Below are 20022 nucleotides of genomic sequence, written 5' to 3' on the forward strand. Positions count from 1 at the left end.
GGTCCAAATCTTCTCTCCCCTGCATTAGACATGAGGAATAGGAGCCCCAGGGAGACTAAGGAATTTGACTGTAGTCATACACCTTGGAGGAAGGGCCATCCCAAGGATCACCGCTGCTGGTGAGAATGGAACAGATCCAGAACAATGGGCTCATGACCCTCGGGGAAACCTTCCTAGACTAACCCCCAAACAGCTGGCCAAAAGGGAATTGAAAGTCATTAGCAATACCACTTGGGTGCTTCAGAACAATTTGTAGGAACAGAGCCTAACACTGCCAAGAACTGTGCCAACCATACAGGGCTCCAGGGCATGAGCACTGGAGGGCCCAGGGACATCACACCCCTAATCAGGGAGTCTTGGCCCCTCTGCTCCTCCCCCAGTGGGGACATCCTTACCAGCCATATCCCAGTGTGTCTCACCAGCCGCCCTGCCTTACCTCCAGCCATGAGACCACAGTGGGGCCGTCCCAGTGAGCAAACGGCATTCCCTTCCGGCGTGCATCCTCAAGAAGCTGGTGTCTGGGCGGGAAGAAAGCAAAGCGGACTCAGAGAGGATCCAACCTGGCCCTCTTTTGTGCCCAGCACCCACTGACCCTGGGGACTCCTGAAACAGGTACTGGGATGTCTACCGTAACTTCTCCCCAGGCCCAAGCCCAGAATCAGCTACATTAGCCTCCTAAATGCTAACTCTGCCCTGTTCAGAATGAACTAGGGAAAATAGAGAACAGAGCCTGATTCCCAAAAGGTCCTGAGCTCTGAACTAATTTCTGTATTACCAGTCCTAGAATTGACATGTTGACCATTTCAAAATAAAACAGACATCTCTCCTGACCCTTCCCTCTAGGGCTTATGTTAAATCCCTGCCTCTCTCCCCAATCAGTCCCTAATGTGTAAATCGGGGCTGGCCTAAAAAGACGAATCACTGGGCTCAACCCTAATAACCCTCAGGGAGTGGATGGCAGATGAAGAGGAGGGGCTGACCCATCCCTCAAACCTTACTTCTTTTTCAAGCGACGATCCTTCTCAGCCTGGGTTCCCAGCTTGGCAGGCACCAGGGGCTCCTGCAGGTTGAGCTCTGACTCTGACAGCAGGACTAGAAGGGAAGTAATGGGGATGTCAGTGTACAGCCTCCCCGGAACCCACACAGACACATACCTGGCTTCTCTTACCAAAGCCCAGACCACATTCAAGGGATGGGGTGGGGTGCCAAAGGCAGAGTCTACTCAAACAGAGGGGAGTGAGAACCAAAGAGAGGCCCTCCAAGGGGACGTCTGTCCACTTGTCCAGAGCCTTGAGGATTCTCTCCCACCACCGGTTAGGACAAGGGCTTCTGGGCTCCACCTCTGCCCAGCCTCCCAACTCTGTTCTGTCCCTTTCCCACCTCAACCCACAGCTAGAGAGGTATCCTGGCATTTCCATCACCCCACAAGTCACCCCGGCCCCACCTGAAGCCATGACCATGGGCAAGGAGCCTGGTCTATGGCCACAGACCCAGGCTTTCCTGGGGTTTCCTTTTCCCTAGATCGCTACAGTGCCTGTATCCCAGAGCCATCTCAGCAAATCCTGAAATCTAGGGTATCTTTTGAGCTTATTGAGAAGAGTTTACCCCACCTAGCAGCAGCCAGGACAGAGTCTGTCCCTCAGTCAATCAATCCAACATTTATTAAGTGCCTACTGTTATACAGAGCCCTGAAGGTGTTTAATTTAGGGAAGGAAAGAAGACCCAGCCATTCTCACAAGGTAGAGAGATATGAGTGAAGAAAATCCAACATCATGTCCTGGTAGTGAGAGATGTAACCTATTATGAGTGCTTACAAACACATCCCTTTATTGATGGGAAGTCTCCTTGCCTCCTTCCAGGAGTGCTCACTTGCATAAAATAAAGATCCTTCTGTGCTCTTTTCATTCACTGAATAACATATTTTCTCCATCTTTGAATTGGTCCCAGAACCCTGTGGCCAATCCACTGAAAGAGGCAACATCTTATAAAGAATGATCTCCATAAGCCACACCAATGGATGAAGGACAGTGAAATGGACAAACCAAAATGGTAAGTAATCAATCATACTATATTCCATTTGCCTTGGGAATGCAGCATTGTATTTAGAGGTAAATACAAGTGTGGGCAGCCTTCTGAAAATTCCTGTCATTAAACATAAAATAGCTCCACTGGGGAGATATATGACTCTGGGGTACAGCTGAAAAGCTGTTCAGCTTTGAGAAACCCTTCCCCTTGATCCAGAGCTTTCTGCTTCCTCCTTGCATGCTGGGAGATGGTGAACTCTGCCTCTGAGACTCATGCACAGCTCTAGACTAACCCCTCCTCCCTTTCTTTCTCTCATCTAGCTTCCTTTCTGCCTCACACCTTCCTGAGGTGAGGATGGCAATTAGGTGTTCCAGCTTAAAAGTTCTTCCCTTCCAGCTCCTACAGGGTTGCAGGCTAAGCTCAGGAGTGAAAATAAACAGAGCCAGCAATAATGAAACGCCAATCACTGGGCACACCATAGGCACTTAATAAATCCTCACTGAATCGAATGCCAAAAAAGGCTTTAAGTGTCACACTGGATAGTATCAACAACTTGGGACCAACATATAATGAGGATAAGCCACAATCAAGAACTGACTATCCTGACGCCTCTCTCCCCCCTCTCTCTCACTTTTTCTCTCACTTTCTACCTCTCTCTGTCTCCCCTTCTCCCTCTTTCTCTTTCTCACCTTCCCTCTGTCTCCCCTAGTTCTCTCCAATAGTCCCAGTATTCTAATGTTTCCAAAGAAACAGCTAAGTCAGCTCTTCCTGCTCCCAGTCTCCCATTCACTATCCCATTCCCAGAACCCATCCAAAACTCTCCGAAGGCAGGGCAGAGACCATGGCCTGTGGCTCCTTCCCGGCTCAACTGGATCAGCCTGCCCTTCTCTTTCTTCCCAAAGAGTCGACCAATGGATGACTTGATCCCCTTGCGCTTGGTGCCCTTGTGCAGGGAGTCCTGGCTGCTGTTGCTGCTGCTGGGATTACTGCCTTGGTCGTCCAAGGAACTGGAGGACAGGAGCCAAGAGGGTGAGAGAGCAGAGGAAACTGGCTGAGTTGGAGCAGGGGAGATGAAAGCTAGACCTCAAAAAGAACTACCTTTTTAGGGAGAAAGCAATGCAGGGGCCTGGAGCAGGAGACGAGGGGAGGTTTGGGGCCATCTCCTTCTTTGGAGATGCTTCAAGCAGAGGCTTAGAGTTAGTTCCATGTACCTGGGATAGGTGAGATGCCAGCCTGTCTGCGAGTAGGAGCATGGGTGAGATCCCCTACTAGAGTATAATCTCTATGAGGACAGGGACTATGCTTTAGTCTTCTTTGTATACCCCATAGAGTCTAGCACAGGGCCCTGTATGTAGAAGGTGTTCAATAAAGATCTGTTGACAGATTGACTGGGAAGAGGGGGAAGGGGAAGAACAGAGGTGGGCCCCACCCCACTTACCTTTTACCTTCATCCTGGCTCAGGGCCGGATGGCCAAGTTTCTCTAACCGCAAAGTCCTGGGTGAGGAAGGAGGAGAAGTCTCACATTTTATGGTGGTTTTATCTTCTCGGTTCTCTTCCCGAGCCACTGGTGACTGAACAGACAGTGAAGCCATGAGGGGAACAGGGCAGAGATGGATGTTGGTACCTGCCAACTAGTCAACCATCCACTGACCCACACGGGCAGCTCCTCCAAGAAGGCAGAGCCTGGAGGGTCCACTGTTGGGGGTGAGGGGACTGGACCATCATGAAGCCAGGAGGCGGGAGGGGAAAGAAAGGGGAGTACCCATTTCTTGACAGCCACCTGGGCATAGGTTGTTTTATGAAGTCAGGAAAAGACTCAGGACAGACTTCTATAGCCTCCCTTGGCTACCCAGACTCTGCTTCCCCTGTCTGGGGCTGGGGAGTGAGGGGAGGCAAGGTACCCCAGGTTTATGAGAGGTAACCCCTTGGCACCTTGGGCACTCAAGGGCACTCACCAGCAGCTTCCTCCTGTGCTTCCTCAAGTCACTCGGCTGCAAGAGAAAGAGAAGAAAAGTGGAACATACAAATTCCTCTCCAGATGCACCCAAAGCTGGCAGTCAGGCCCATGCATGAGAGAGGACAACAGGGTGAGGCAGCACAGTCTAGTGGGAAGGGACTGAAGTGGGTGTCAGAAGGGCTGGGCCTAAAGCTCTGCCGGCTTATAACACACAGGACCTTAGAAGACAAGTCCCTTAGCCTCTCAATAGCTCCCTCCATAAAGCAGAGGTTGGGATTCGATGATCTTCAAGGGTCTTTCCAAAATCCTATGATCCTATAATCCTGATAGGTCAATTTCCCTCTGGATCTTGAGGTGCCTGGGAAAAGCCTGTCACTGAAAAGACACGGCCTTGGTCTGAAGGTGGGAACCCTGACCGAGAGGGAATCTGATGTTGACATCCACAGCCAAGAGAAACCTCCCTAGAATGACAGGACAGTGCCAGGCCCAGCTGCAGCAACCAGTCTCGGGGGTAACATACTTTTCCAGGGCAAAGAACAGGGGAGAGCAGCTAATTATCTCTAACCCCGGCAATAGGTCTCAGAGGACCTCTCCAAGCTCCAAGAAACTCAAGTCAGGAGCCTGGCCTGTGAATTCTGGCATCCTGGCCACAAAGTATCCTACTCCCAGGAAATATGAGGAATAAGACTCTCCCAATCAAAGGCAACCTCAGCCCAAGACCCGTCGACTCCCTCAATCAATTCCAAAAGCAGAGACTCGTGACATCCTGGGCCCCTAGGAAGATTCAAGGAGACCCAGGAAGCGGGTCTCACCAGGGTCATGACACCCATTCGATCCAGGTCCTGGGCGGCACTGCGGGAGGTGAGTTTGGGTGTGGAGCGGCCACTGAGGGTGGAGAAGCACTGGCCAGAGACAGGGCGGTCAGCGAGGTGGGGATTGAGCTGCGTTTGCGCAGCTGGGTGAGGTTCAGTGCTTCCATGCTGCCGCTGGTTACCCGTGTCTCAATCTCTTCTGCTCGAAGCTCAGTCGATTCCTTTTCCTCCTGGATCATCCTGGCAGGTAAAGAAACCAGACCCAGTCATTAGGATCTCTAGCCCAAAGGGGACTAAGGATCTACACAGGAGACCCTTGGACATTTGTATGGTGGTCCAGAGGAAAGTTGCCATGCCAAACTCCTTCAACTCCGAATCACATCATTAAAAAGTCACCAACTCTCTCCACCCTGAAAAGCTACACTCAGCGGCTGCTGGTGGGGAAGGAGTTCCCCCGCATTGCTGGTCAGAGGCCTCCCTACCCTCCCCCAGCTCCAGGACTGCCCATCTACATCCCAAGCTTCACCAAAGAAGCCTCCAGAAACATATACAGCAAGGAGTGAAAGGCGGACTGGGCTCTGAGACCTCAGGTCTCTCACCCTGACTCACTACATGGCCACAGACAAGCTGCTTCACACCTCTCAGCCTCAGTTTCTTGTCCAGACTAGACTAAATAGGTCTGAAGTTCCCTCCCACTTTAGATCCATGATATTACATTCCTCTGCACTGCCAGCAGTCAGCCCCCCAGGGGGTCATGACAAACCTCCTGGTGGTTTCTCTCCAGTGCCTCCTTAGTGCCCCACAGAGAGCAGAGCATTCTGGGAACAAGTCAAGAAAGGCAAGCAGGGGCCCCAGAATTCGTTCCTCTTCCTCAATTCCTCCCACACTGAAAACCAGCCTAGCCAAAGAGGTCATTATTTTCCCCTTTAGGCCTCAGTGGGGTGCTAAGAACCCAAATGAAGGTGTCTGGAGCTCTCAGCTGAGATGAACAAGAGCCTGCCCCAAGACAGAATTGCCCACCCCTGTTACAGAATGGAATTCCTGAGCTGACTCCAGAGCTATCCCCCGATTTATCCCCAGATTATATGCAATGATATACTGTATTTGCAAAGCATCACATAATTCACTTTATTCCCAATTCCCAAATTCAGAAGAACCAACCCCTATCAGTGTCCCCTTGTTCCTAATCAGGCCGGCCTCGCCTCAAACCTGATCTCCTCATTGATGGCATCCAGCTGTTCTTGAAGCATCATGGCCAAGGTCTGAGCATCTGAGTGGCCGCTGGGAGAGATGACACCCACAGAGCCCACCATCCCCTCGGGCTCATCCTCATCCACATCTGAGATCTCAGGGTCACTATCAAAGGCGGGGGCAGCCGGGGGAGCCAGCACCCCGGAGAGTGGCGATGGTTCCCAGTCCTTAATGTGGTTTGGGAAGTGGAGGAAGGAAGAAGTGGCAATTAGACACCCTGCTGAGGTGGCACAGCCCCCTCCAGGTCCTTCCCCCTGCACCACACACACACACACACACACACCCATCCCTTGCTGTAGAGGAGGGGTGCAGGCAGTCTTCATTTGTCCAAAGCTGTTACAAGTCACAGAACCCATAGATGGACCTTGGAAGGGTTTTGGTTCACCCCCTGCCTCCAGATCATTAAAGTAAAGGAACAATTAGGTGGGTGCAGCAGTGTCTCTCACCCTGACTCGCTGCATGGCCATGGACAAGCTGCTAAATAGCTCTGAAATTCCCTCCCACTTTAGATCCATGATATTACATTCCTCTGCACTGCCAGCAGTCAGCCCCACTGGAGGGGGGTCATGACAAAGCTCCTGGTTAACGGTTTCTCTCCAATGCCTCCTTAGTGCCCCACAGAGAGGAGAGCATTCTGGGAGCAGCGACTGGTGTGAGTGGCACCTGGATTCTCTCAGCACCCATACCAGTCACTTTGGATTCCCCAATTCCCTTTGCTAATTCTTTCCAAGACATCCATACTGGAGTAGAGGTGGATGTGGAAAAGGAAGAGAATGGGGAGTGAAGGGGAAGGAGGCAAGAGGCAAAGAAACACTGTTAGCACCCAAGACCCTGGAGTGGGGGAGGGGGCGGTTCACCCATTCACCTCCGAGGCTCTCTGCAGCCAGCTCTTGCAGTCTTTATTCAGTCTGAGCACTATGGAGGTAGAGGGCAGAGGGAGCAAAGAAGAGGAAAAAGAGGAGTCCTTAGGGAAGGCTAGGGAAATAGAAGGGAGCACACTGCAGGGAAACACCCTTCTAGGCAAAGAGGGAGACCACTGGCTCACAGTTACTTCCCAGAAAAGTCCAGATGCCATTTCCACAGCCTAGTTAGCTCCTCAGCTTTTCTCTTTCCTCTCTTTCCTGATATCTCTGCCCATTACATACAGACATGCACACACTCATGCACACACATACAATACATGTATGTGCACGTGTGCACACACACACACACACACACATACACACACCCCCTGACTGGCCACCTGCCAGTCCTACCCTCCCCCTTCCCCACCTCAGGGAGGAAGGAGGCTCAGGGGGTCCAGGGGCCCCACAGCTGTTACCACTGACAGACGGCCTTGAGCCCCCGCTGCTGCAGCTGTCAGTGGTTGAGGGGAGGGCTGAAGGGTGAGGATTTGTACCACACGCCAGCCGCCAGCGAAACTGGAGCCAGGCACGCGGCGGGCTGGACCCCAAAGGCCCCGAGGGAGTGTCCTTCCCCCTCCCCCTGCTCCTTACCTTGGTGGGCTCCTCTCGAAGGGCAGAAAACCTGCGGTGAAGGCTGGGGGTAGGACCAGGGGGAGCGTGGGCTCCAGCGCTCATAGAGAACCGAAGGTCCACAGCACTGCCCATGTGGGACCTGAAGGAAAAGGGGAGAACATCCCTTGAGCACAGGAACCTCCCCACCCACCAAGGTCATGCCTTCTGGACCAGACAGAACTGTCAGAAAGATCCGCTTGGACCTCCCCACCCTGGGCAGTGTACCCGGAGCTGGCTCAGCCCTGGGCCTCTGGCAAACCCTGGGGAGGCTTCAGGCCTGGAGACCACAACAGAAGGGAGGGCTAAGGAAACTTCTTTGGCCTGGAACCATCCTCCAGTGTCTCTGCTAACTCCTTAGCTCCCCACTGCTCCTCACTAACTCTCAAGTCACTTAGGACCCCAAAGGGGACACAGACCAGGAGATTGCAGGAGCCTTTATCAAACTACCCAGAGTGGTTATGGGGGATGAGAGCAATAGAGATTCCAGCTTATCTTTCCCCATAGTATTAAGCTCCCCCTCCCCAGGCCCAGAAGTTTGGGGTACAGGCCAGAGGACACCAAAGACAGAACAGAAAGAAAAAAGTGGCAAAGAGCTTGTTACACCCTGGGTCATATCATACTAGTGCTCTTCCCACCCGCACCCCTATCAAAGGAAAATAAGACCCTAGGAAAAAGTGTTTTGGATAGTGGGGTTTTGGGGGGGGTGGAGGAAGCGTGGCAACAGCTCTGGAGAGCCTGGTGGCAAGAGACTGACCAGCCACCCCCTTTTTGTGTGTGATCTGCTTCGCAACCTCCGTCAAGAGAATCTTGGGCAAAAGTCACTTTCGTCATCTGTAAAATGAGGGGGTTTGACTGAGGCCTATCTTCCAGTCTAGGTCTGTAGGCCTGACGCTGCTCTCTCTAATCCCAGAATCTAGTTTTCAAAGCAGAGCATGGATGCGGCTCCCCTGGAAGACAGAATACACTAACCAACCGGGCAGAAGAGCCGGGCCCCGGTCCCAACTCTGCCCTGAGGTGCTGTAGGGGAGCCGTGAAAAGGACATCAGACTAGGAGTCAGAAGACCTGGGGTTCAAGCCCCAGTCCAGACACGTTTCTAGCTGTGTGACCTTGGGCAAGTCATTTGCCTAAGCTTCAATTTCCTCAGCTGTGACAAAGGGATAATCCCACTTTGGGGCCTATCTCACAAGGCTGGAGGGAGGAGACAGTATGCTCTGGACCATCAAGGGCTATTTAAATGTCACCTTTTCTCTCTCAACCTCTGGGAGCCTTGGTTACCTCATCCTGGGTAAGATGAGGCTCTGGTAGTTTTTATAGGACAGAGGTTGTTGAAGGGGGATTATCTCAGGAACCATAAGATAGTCAGCATCCAAAGAAGTGTTTCTTTCTGTCAGGATGCTCCAGGGACCCCTCCGAGTGCACCCAGACTCCTCAACTCTAGTACCTGGAATGGACGCCATCTGCAAATGGCCCCCCTCGACCCTTCAGCTGGTCCACCTCCAGGCGCAGCTTCTCAATCTCTTCTGAAAGGCGGCCCTGTGCCAGGCCAACCCAGGCAGGGTGGGGGTCACAGAGGGGATGGTGGGGGTTGGGTTGGGGCAAAGAGAGGGCAGCAGAGAGGGGAAAGCGGAGGTCAGGGAAGGGTAAAGAAGAACTCAGCACAGGCCACACCCCAGAAGCCCCAATCTAGGCCCACTCCTGACACCATGATTAAAGGATCAACAGCGAGCATCAGCCGAGGGTCCTGGCAAAGGGCTGATCCAAGAGTATTAAGGCTAAGAGAGGGATCTGGTTAAGAAGGGAGGCTAATAGCTAACAGAGAACTGCCCAACACACTTGCTGTCTGTCACACATAGAGGAAACAGGGCTGGCCCAAGGGACTGGGGAATGAACTCAGCTCTGTCAGGAATTCAGCCTGAGAGACTATCCCTCCAGGGAGGGCATTGATTCAATGTGCCCTCCACAACAGGCACAAAGCACTGTCTAGGAGCTGGGGGAGATAAAGTTTAGATAAGAAACAGTCTCTGCCCTCCAAGAGCTTACAGTCTAATAGAGGTGATGCACTTTACAGATCACTAGCACACACAACATGACATAAGTACTTCGAGAGAGACAAAACAAAGTCCCCTATGAGATCTGAAGGGGGGGTTACTGCTGAAAGCAGCACATTTCACATGGGATCTGCTAGGGACTATAGGCAGACCTCCCAAAGAATCCCTGAGAACATCTTTAAGGGCAGAAGCAGAGGAGTGGACTGCAGCAACCCAATCCCATCCGCCCACCTCCACTGCCACACACTGTTGTCCTTCACAGACACAGGAAGGAGGGCTGGCTCATGGGGTCAGCAATAGCAGACACAGCTCCAAAATCTCCCTGCTGCAGAGTCTCCAACAGACAGAGTCTGGCACAAGGCCCTCTGCCCTATAGGCCTACCTGGCACTCACTGGCGTGAATATGATGAGATCAAATAATCCCTGCCAGGCCAGTAATACCTGCTGCGGTCCAAGCTCAGAACTTCTCGAGTAGAAAGAATGCTGGATTTGGTCTCAAAAGATCTGGGGTCAAGCACCAGCCGGGGAGACATTTGTGTGACCTCGAGCAGCCCTTTCTTTCCTCTCTGGACTTCACCTTCCTCATCCGTAAAATGGGGGGACACAGCGAGTTGATTTAAATGCTAGGATGCTGTAACCCTGAACAAGAACCCCAGAGAACATCTCTCACCAGAATCTGGGGAGGGAGGCCACATCAGTGAAATGCCGCCTGCCTGGCCCTCCTGAGGAGTCTCTTGTCTCTCCACTGTCGACTACCACCAAACTAGTCTCTCCCCAAGAAAGACTTGGCAGCCCCACGAGCCCTGGGCTACCTCCAGCAGCTCTGGTGGGCCATTTTGGAAGGTGGCGATGGCTGGCAGGTACCTTGTGATGGTGCTGCTCCTCAATCTGCCTCTGGGAGCTCTCCAGTTCCTGAATGAGTGTGTTCTAGGGAAGAAGGAGAGCCCCAGGGTACCAAAGATCAGATTCAGGAAATCTGGATACCACATACACACACACACACACACACACACACACACACACACACACACACACACACACACATGCCCACCCTGACCCAGAGAAGGAAGTGTGGTTCTCAGGGTCCCATCCTCCCACCTTCCCTGCATTCACCTGGGTGCCCCCCACCCCCGCCACCAGTAGCCCCAGCCCTCAGCCACACCTTCTCCTCGAGAGCAGCCATGCGCTCCTTGAGGTGCAGCTGCAGCCGTTCATTGGACTCACTCAGGAGCCGATCCACGGTGTCAGAGAGACGCTTATTGTGGTCTTCATTCATCTTTTCCCGCTGGCGCACCTGCCACAAGACAAGCCACATGGCACCCAGAAACCCCCTGGGACTTTGGCGAGCTCCTCCAGGAGCCAATAACTGAGCTTCATCCTCCCTCTCTTTGCTTCCACTCCTTCCTGATGGTATTATTTCTGGGAATCTGCTCCTGGGCTCTCCTCTTGGTCTTGTCTTGCCCAGGCCTCCCTGCAACTTCCTGAAGTTCTCTCATCACGCCCTTCCTCTCTGTCTCCATCCCATCAGAAAACTGTATTCCACTCCAAGCTTCCTGGCTCTGACGGATGACCTCTCTGTCTCATCTTCGTAGGGGCCAGGCCTCCACTCAACTGCCCTCACTTTTCCCAATTTCCCTCCCTGCTTTCCAGGTCCCTTTTATGGCTTGTCTTGCCCCATCATCAAATGACCTTTTTTGAGGGCAGGGACTGTATTAGTATGCCAAGTGTTTAGCACAATGCCTGACACGTGCTATGTAGTTCATAAGGGCTCTACCTGCTCCATTGATACTCATCCTTGGCATCTGGTTGTGCCCTCTGAACTCCTGCCCTAGCATCTGGCTATACTCTCTACTTCCTATCACCCCCATAACTACAAACCTAGACTTCCCACTAAACTCCACTCCCTCCACACTCTCTGGGACCTCCACTCCCAGAGAATCAGCTGGAGAACCCTTCTCATCCCTGCTGAAGCCACCCCTGCCCAAGTACACCGTAATAGGAGCCGCTCATGGGTCTTTGGTTGCCCTCACCCTAGCCAGCTCCTGGTTCTTCTCTTCTAGCTGGGCCTCCAGTTGCCGAAGGTGCTCCTCAATGTTGCCGTGCCGCTCTTCAGCCTGGGGACGCCAATATGCACTTGACCATCACACTCCTTCCCTAGCTTCTCCTCCCCTTCCTCACCCTCCCCACCTATCTGCCTTTCACAATCCAACTCCCATCCCAGCAGAGCTGTCACCAGACCTCAGAGTGAGGAACAAACCAAGTTCTTCCATAACCTGGCACTCTCTTAGCTGACACTGCTAGAACTGGGGCTCAAAGAGCTACAAAGCCATTCCCCTGTGTTCATTCACATCAGCCCAGAGAAACAGAACTGCCTTTGCCTTTCCTAAAAAAAGAAAATCACTAGAGGCGGCTCCGTAGCCCTTTGGCCCAACATTGTGGCTCATAATTCTCACCAGCAAGCAGCTCTTCTCAAGCCTGACCTAACCCCCTCCCACCATCATCTTGGCCTGCAGCCAGCTGCCCCAACCTAGAATACCCTAAAGACTCTAACAAGGTGCTCCCAAGCTGCCAGCCTCTCTCTTTACCAGGACAAATAGACTGAGACACCCTCAGAAGCCCACCTATCAAACCTCTTGCCAGTTAAGTTGCTCCTTGATTTCTTCATATTGTGAGAGAAATGTGGAGTGGAAAGAAACTTGGAGGGGGAAGACTTGGGCTCTGGTCCCAGTTCTACTACTTCTACTTTTATAGACCCTCACATCTCTAGGCCTTATTTTTATCATCTGTAAAATAAGAGATGGACCAGATGACTTCTAAGTTCCCTTCAAAATCTGAAGCTTTCTGGGCCCATACTCAAGGCAAGGCACCTAATCAAGGCCTTTCCAGGACAGAGGAAACCCTTACAGTTCCAAAACCATATTCGAACCCCACACTGAGCTCTCCAGACAAGAACCAGAGGCCTGCAGAAGAAGCCAAGAATGCACACAGACACAGCTTTGGAAACTCCTCTGCAAGAGGATCACCAAAGAGAAGACCAAGGGTCAATACTTCTAGGTTCTAATCCAAAAATAGTAGAGTGATCCAAGCTTCCACTTTGAGAGGCACTCAGAAATGGTGTAGGAAGGAAGGTACAACTGACCTCCCTTAAGAATAAGATAGATATTCCCAAGCTCCCTTTAATTCATGCATTTGTCATTCACGAATTTACCTAAACCTTACCTGAAACTATCTGCCATATTGGTCAGAAAATAAACTGTTCTTTTTTCTCCCAAATCTGACTTGTATAAAACTTGCATGCGGAATAGTCACCGTTATTTCTACTACATATATATACTGTTTTTCTTCCTTTCAAAGTAATTTGATCTTAGAGTTGTAATTCGTAGTCAGAGCTCTATGACATTATTCCGTCTTATACCACCACCTTTTGGAGGGAATGAGCTCCATGAAGTTCATTGTCTATTTAGATGTTTAAAGGAAACAAGGATCTTATTGGCGTGTGCTCCTACCACCAGGGCAGATCGCAGCCCTTTCACACTTAATCATGCTGTGCTATTCTCACCCACGTCTTCCCATGGATGGTTTATCCAGTGCAGAGGTTTGTTACTATTTGGGTAAGAGGGAGAGAATGGGGTGTCATCGAAGCATCTGGACCACCCACATGTTGCTTCATATTCTTACTACATGACCAGTCCACCTTGTTTTCTGGTCAAATGTGCCCTGAACAATTTCTTTTGTGTCTTCTTGTGCAGGAGTCGTCATTGGTAATGGGATGCAGCCTATCAATGCCTACCATGCACCTTGGTGCTGTCCTTTGAGTTAGTCATTACTTCTATTTTTCTGAGATCATGGTGTTCCATAAGTTATAGTCACACAGCAGAAAAGATGGGTTTTTGTGGCAACAAGCAGCTTGGGATCATTCAAAGTTTCACATGATTTCCCAAATATACCCCCATCTTCTCCTCCTACATGATTCTGGTCCCACCTCTGCATTGTCTATTCAAAATATATGCATGGCATCTCAAAAGTCCTGATGCAATTTCAAACTCTAATAACTTTACATCATCTTAAACTTCAGTAGCCTAAAACTGCACCAATACTTTTGGGACATCCTGTATTTACATAGACAGACAGAAAGACAGACAAGCAGACAGAAAGATAAATGTACTGACACAATGGGCTGCCTTCCTAGCTGCAATTTTCATTCACAACGGAGTTGGGTTTGTGGGTTTGGTTCGGTTTGGTTTTTTTGGTATGGACAGTTAGAATAATTTCTTCTACATAACTTTGGATTTAACTGAGGAGGCTTTGTAATGCCCTGGAACTCAATGCAATTAACTGTGATGTCATGTGTGTACAAGGAGTATTCAGAGGGCTTCAGCCCTTAGAGAAAGTCCTTATTCTCTTTGGACTCTGCAACACAGTATCAAATGCTTTAGGTGAGCATATGTCTCCAAGTGTTATGTCCCGTTTGATGTCAATAACGCAACAGATCACTGAACCAAGTTTTCTCCTTAACTGCCTCTATTACATAATGTTATTTTAATATACATATGGAAGGCACTGCCTGATGAGAGCTTTAAAGGCTAAATTTTGTTCTGCTGAATCAAATGCTTTTTAATAATCAGATAACAGGCAAATGGGATCTTAGATTCTCTATATCAATGAGATCACTGTATGGCTGTAAAGATTGTGGACAGAAAAATACCTGCAAAAGCCTAGCTACTCCCTTCATGTCTTTTCATCGAGAACACTCTTGACACGTGCATAGACCACACCCATAAAGAGTTTATAGAAATGAGAAAGAAGGCATACAGGGTTGGCAGCAGCTGATTTCTTCCCAGCTGTCCTTTTTAAAAGTACCATTCAATGATCTTTCCCATTCTTCTGTGATAATAACAGCTAACATTCACATAGCACTTTACATACACCATCTCCCTCGATCTTCAGAACACTGTGCAGTGGATGCTGTTTGTATCATCCCCATCTTACAGATGAGGCCACTGAGACTGGGAGCAGTTGTGACTTGAGGGCCATGCAAGCAGTTAAGTGTCTGAGGAAGGATTTAAACTCAGATCTTCCTGATTCCAAAACTAGCATTCTATCTATGAATATCTTGACAACTGACCCCCGAACAATCTTAAAATTTTGCTGTTTCCAGAACAGATTTCTTCCATATTAGTCCAAGAGTCAGCAGTTAGTGGATAGAGAGCCAAGTCCTGCCTATGACTCGTTCTGGCTGTATGACCTTGGACAAGTCACTGGATTTTTCAGTGCTGTAAAACCAGAAGAGAAAAGGATCGTTTCATTCTTTGTACCTACATCTCCAGCACACAACACAGAATACGAACTTAATTAATACTTGTTGACTAACTGCTAAGTTGCAGAGAAGGTGCTGACCTGCACTGGAAGAAGGCATTTCCTCACCTGGAAGTTCACCAGACCAATGGAATCACAGGTCCCAATACCATCCCTATAGTTGGACAGATGCAACTGCTCCTCCAAGCCTGTAAAGGGCCATTGCTTCTCCCTCCCATAATACAAGGTCCTAGAGTTCAGTCCTGCAGCTCGTTCCGCAACCAGCGCTGATGAGCAAGCATCACCATACAAGTGCCAGCAAGCTCTTCATTTCAGATGTGTTTGCTGTCTTCCTTCCTTCTGACACAGGATGTGAACTAGGCTCTTGGGATGACCTGGTTGAGTGGATCTCACCCCAAGCTCTCTCTATTTACACTTTGATGAGGCAGCACAGCTTGGGATCTTCCTCCAGGATTCTGGTTGTTATTTGTAGGTTAAACCAGCACTTCCCTGGTGTCATGGCTGGGTGAAGGTGTGTTTGATGGCCAGAGCAGTTTCTGTAATTTACTGGCATTCTCATGGTAGCAACTGTTTTGAAACAATTTCATTCCTCTGAAATTGGTGAGAGAATTGATTTCTTTCCATTTACCCTTTTTTTGGTGTTGACGGCATCTAAACGGGTCAGACTGGAGATGCTGTCCCTGCTGAAGCTATCTTCTGCTTTTGACCCTTTGCTCTAACGTGATGTTAACTTTGGCCTTTGCTCTAGCCATCTGATTGCACCAGCATATGGATCTGAAGTGATCACCACTGTCAGCACTCAGCTGTTTCCTGTTGTCTGTATGATGTCGCTCAGCACACACCTCTTTCGATTCACGTACTGACCAAAGCATCACGCTGCACAAGACTGCGGAAGACTGTGGCCTCTTCCATTTCTTGGAGGCTTTCGTTATCCTTCCCTACGGCCACCTTTGCATGGAGGTCACTGACTACCGAGGTGTACGTCTATAGAGCTTAGAGGAGGTTGTAAGATTCTTCACAGAATTTCTCTATTTCTTCATCTTTTGCAACAGATGTTGACCCATAAGCCACAATTATCTTTGTAGCATCTTGTGTGCTGGCCCTCACCATGCCCAATGGTGAGCCAGATGGTCAAGCATCCTATGAAATGATTCTTCTCGTCACCTTTGAGTACATCATGAGTCCAGATTTGCCAAGTCCTTTCTTTGTCTCTCCAGGGAGAATCACTGAGCTGACCTTCCACATAGCTTGTGGCTTCTCCAGTTTCATGTAGATCAGTGGTTCTCAAAGTGTGGTACAGAGCCCCTGAAGGTACCTGAAACCCTTTCAGGGGATATGTGAGGACAAAACTGTTTTCATAATGATACTAAGATGTCTTAATTTGTAATACAGTATGTATCAATATGTAAAGCCCTCATAAACAAAAGCTCTTTAGGACCCTTGATAATTAGAAGAGTGTAAAGGGGTCCTGAGACCACACAAGTGTGAGAACCACAGGACTGCTGTGTATGAATGTCAGTGCGAGTGTGGTTCAGTCCTAGAGCAGTAGTGAATTACCATGTCAGTTTGGACAAAAGATCACACCCTAGGAGCATCACCAGGCAAACTGATGCTTCTTGACAGCCTAAGAACCGGATGCTTTTTAGCACCCTCTGGTCCTTCGCCATTCCAATACAGTCACTTACAGAAACAGGTGTCAGCCACACAGGACCGAGGGGTCTCTGGTTTTGCCAGTGTCATAGATCTCCAAAAACCCCACCATTACCTGATGGCTAACCTGGTGACAAGCTTCTCCAAACTTGTCATTTTACTTGCCATAAAACTCCCTCCTCCTTCAAGCTTCCAGGGGTACCTCCCAACCCAGGACTCCTTATCCTGGAACTGGGGGACAATCTGTTCACTCTGTCCCTGTCTTTATCTTGCAGGTGTTCAACAAATATTGGTGGAAACAAAAATGAATCAACTGATCACGTCTTCCCTCCTCCCCATCCCCTCTCTGTCAGAATCTTCCTGGATCAGGGGTCTTAACCTGGGGCCTATGGAAAGATTTCAGGGAATCTGAGAATTATTTTGCTAACTGTATTTCAATATACTGGGGCCTATGGAAAGATTTCAGGGAATCTGAGAATTATTTTGCTAACTGTATTTCAATATAATTGTTCTCCTTTGTAATCCTTTATGATGTATTTTATTTTATGCATTTAAATATATTATTCTGAAAAGTGGTCCACAGGCTTCACTACATTGCTGAAAGCATCCAAGACACACAAAAAAATGTCAAGAACCCCCAGACCAGATGGAAAAGTCCTATTCTTTTTGGTCTGACCTCATAAAGAAGGCACAACCATAGCACCTTGTAGCTGTATAGCACTTAACACATTTCAAAGCATATTCACATATGCTAGCTCATTATTCTCCCAATAACCCTATGAAGTACATAATGCAGGAATAACCCTCCCCACCTAGCAGATGGGCTAACAGGCCTAGCATTAAAGCAGCTTGCCAGGGCTCCTATCTCCTGGTCCACCCTACCACACTTTCTGCCATCTGCCTTGCTCCATGGGAGAGTGAGAGGTGGCAGAGAGGAGAGGGGGAAGGGGAAAAGGCCTAGGGCCTAGCTCCATGGGCACTTGCCTTGGTGAGGGCAGCGATTCTCTGAGCCAGCTCAGCCTCGACCTCGGGCAGGGTCTCAGCCTTGCGCATTGTCTGTTGCAGCTTCTGCTCAGCCAGCTCCAAAAGCTCCTGTAGGTGCCGGGCCTTCTCCTCACACTGCGAAGAGATTGGATGCAAGAAAAGGATGTGAAGGTTAGACCAGGCTCTTTCCCTTGGTTCCTGGGAGCCATGGGATAGGGGGAGAAGGGCCAAGTCACAGACTACAGCGGCCTCTGGACCGAGATAAAACAGTATACTTCTTGTGAAGTCTGGATGCAGGAACTGCATAACTACTGATAATAGTTGGGTGCAGCATTTATCCTCTTCCCAGTGATCCCTTGGCTAATTCATGATGGGGCAGAGCATGCTGAGGGGTTATTGTTGTTATTCAGTCATTTTTCAGTTGCATCCGACTCTTCATGACCCCATTTGGGTTTTTCTTGGCAAGATACTGCAGTGGTTTGCCATTTCCTTCTCCATCTCATTTTACAGATGAGGAAACTGAGGTAAACAGGGTGAAGTGACTTGCCCAGGGTCATCCAGCTAGTAAGTATCTGAGGCTGGATTTGAACTCAGGAAGATGAGTCTTACTGATTCCAAGCCCAATGCCCTACCCACTGAGGCAACTAGTTGCCCCTGATGCAGTGCAGTGACTGTCATTAGCTATTCCCCTAGATTCATTATGGAAAGAGAGAGGATCTTTGAGACTCCTGGGAGACAGAGAAAGACTTGGCATTCCTCTCAGCAAAGGAAACTAAATTCTCAAGCAGAGTTGGGATGAGACTAGTCTATATGAGGAAGTTTCTCACTGGCCCAGTGACTGGAAGAATCTGATTTCTTGTAACCTTTGTCTATATTGGTAATTTTGTTTCTTCCATATACATAAATCCCTCTTGTGAAACACATTTGTGGTTTGGGCTTAGGATGGGAAAGAGGAGTGAATGTATGGCCTACATGGCATTAATGGATGTAGAGGAAATCTCTGAGCACAGTAAGGAAGAAACTATGATGGGACATCAAGTTGTCAGGATTGTTACAATAGGCAGAAGTGAGGTGGAAGAAGCAAATACCCTAGGAGAGACCAAGTGAAATGACTTGAGGCCTCCTGGAAGCCAAAGGAATTTGGCAGAGTCCTGTCGACACTAAACTGAGCCAGACCCAGGTGACCGGAGAGGCCATGCCTCTGTTAAAACAGCCACAAGAGGCCATGGGGTCCTGTGTCACGGGGTGTCATGAGGACCTCTGCCCCTTCTCCGCCTGGAACTCCACGGCCCACCCAGGCCACACACCTGGCGATGCAAGGACTCCTTATTGGCCAGTTCATTCTCCAGCTTGTCGTTGAGGTCATGGATGGATGTAGCTTCACGCTGGGCTGCCAAGTAGCGTTTCTCCAGCGTGGTGATTCTCTCTTCCATGTCATCCTTCTGCGCCAAAGCCTGGTCACGGAGAGTCATCAGCGCTGAGCCCACCAGGCCTACTGTATGCTGAGCCCTCCCTCTGACACTGGCGCAGCGCTGGAGTTTTCCCACGCTGGCCTCTGACCCTCCACCGCAATGCCTGCCTGTACTGCCCCTCTGGCATCTGGTCATACCCCACCATCCTCCCTCCCTCCCCAGGTATAATAAGCATGTGCCCCTTTCCCACCCTCTGACTGGCCGTCCACAGGATTCAATGCATCTCCTCTCAATTTTAGCATACTGCTTTCCCCAAACCCAGACCAGGGCAAGTCTGGGACAAGTGGCAGCCTCTGACCTCTCGGAGGTCCCGCTGGTGTCTGCTGCTCAACTCCTCTGACTTGATGAGGTCCCTGCGGGCAGTGCTCAGATCCTCCTCCAGCTCAGCCACTGTGCTGGCCAGGGCAACCAGGCGCTCGCGGGCCTGATTCAGCTCAAAGGTCTGCTTCTCCAGGCGCTCCTGCAGCTCTCCCGCCCGGCCTGCTTCATCCTCCAGGGGCACCGAGTCATTGGTCAGTCTCTGGGCGTCCTGGGCACAGCAAGCACCCTCCCTTGGGGTGCCCTCCCACCCCCTCCCTTCCCCCTGAGGAGCCAGCAACAGGATTCTATTCCGAGCTCTGCCTCTGACATCCCTGTATACTGCCAGTTAAGCCCCTTCCTCCCTCCAGGCCTCAGGAGCCCACTCTGGTCCTTAGTTAGCCAGCCTCACAGAAGGCAGCTGCTTCCAAATCCATGCCCAGCTTCTCAGCAATGTGCCAGTCTTGGGGAGGAGTGGGCTCATGGAAGTGGAAACTAAGACCCAGAAAGGGAAGAGCAAAGGAAGGGGCCTCCTGACCTGACAGAGCAAGAGAATCAGAAGGGTGTGTGCAGTGAAGCTGAGAGCCTCAAATGTCAATCAAATTGGTCCCACTGTTGACCTTTCTAAAGTAGGGCAGGGCCCCACCTTCCATCACGGGAATTGGGGATGGATTAGGCGCTGAGATAAAGT

At 50.2% G+C, this 20022-nt stretch overlaps 1 protein-coding gene across 1 annotated transcript in view; it reads right to left on the reverse strand.

Moving 5' to 3' along the window:
* Positions 1-20022, reverse strand: part of PPFIA4 (PPFI scaffold protein A4) — a 67432-nt gene that overhangs the window by 21493 nt on the left and 25917 nt on the right. The window contains 16 exon segments of the mRNA XM_021003151.2: positions 437-518; positions 999-1092; positions 2866-3032; positions 3464-3597; positions 3982-4017; positions 4796-4872; positions 4875-5035; positions 6005-6213; positions 7543-7663; positions 9006-9097; positions 10477-10539; positions 10775-10906; positions 11643-11726; positions 17563-17697; positions 18870-19016; positions 19333-19524. Coding sequence (XP_020858810.1) covers positions 437-518; positions 999-1092; positions 2866-3032; positions 3464-3597; positions 3982-4017; positions 4796-4872; positions 4875-5035; positions 6005-6213; positions 7543-7663; positions 9006-9097; positions 10477-10539; positions 10775-10906; positions 11643-11726; positions 17563-17697; positions 18870-19016; positions 19333-19524 — 1926 coding nt within the window.

This window comes from Phascolarctos cinereus, unplaced genomic scaffold, assembly GCF_003287225.1.
Source record: "Phascolarctos cinereus isolate Bilbo 61053 unplaced genomic scaffold, phaCin_HiC Scaffold_5;HRSCAF=322, whole genome shotgun sequence".
Classification (NCBI taxonomy): Eukaryota; Metazoa; Chordata; class Mammalia; order Diprotodontia; family Phascolarctidae; genus Phascolarctos; species Phascolarctos cinereus.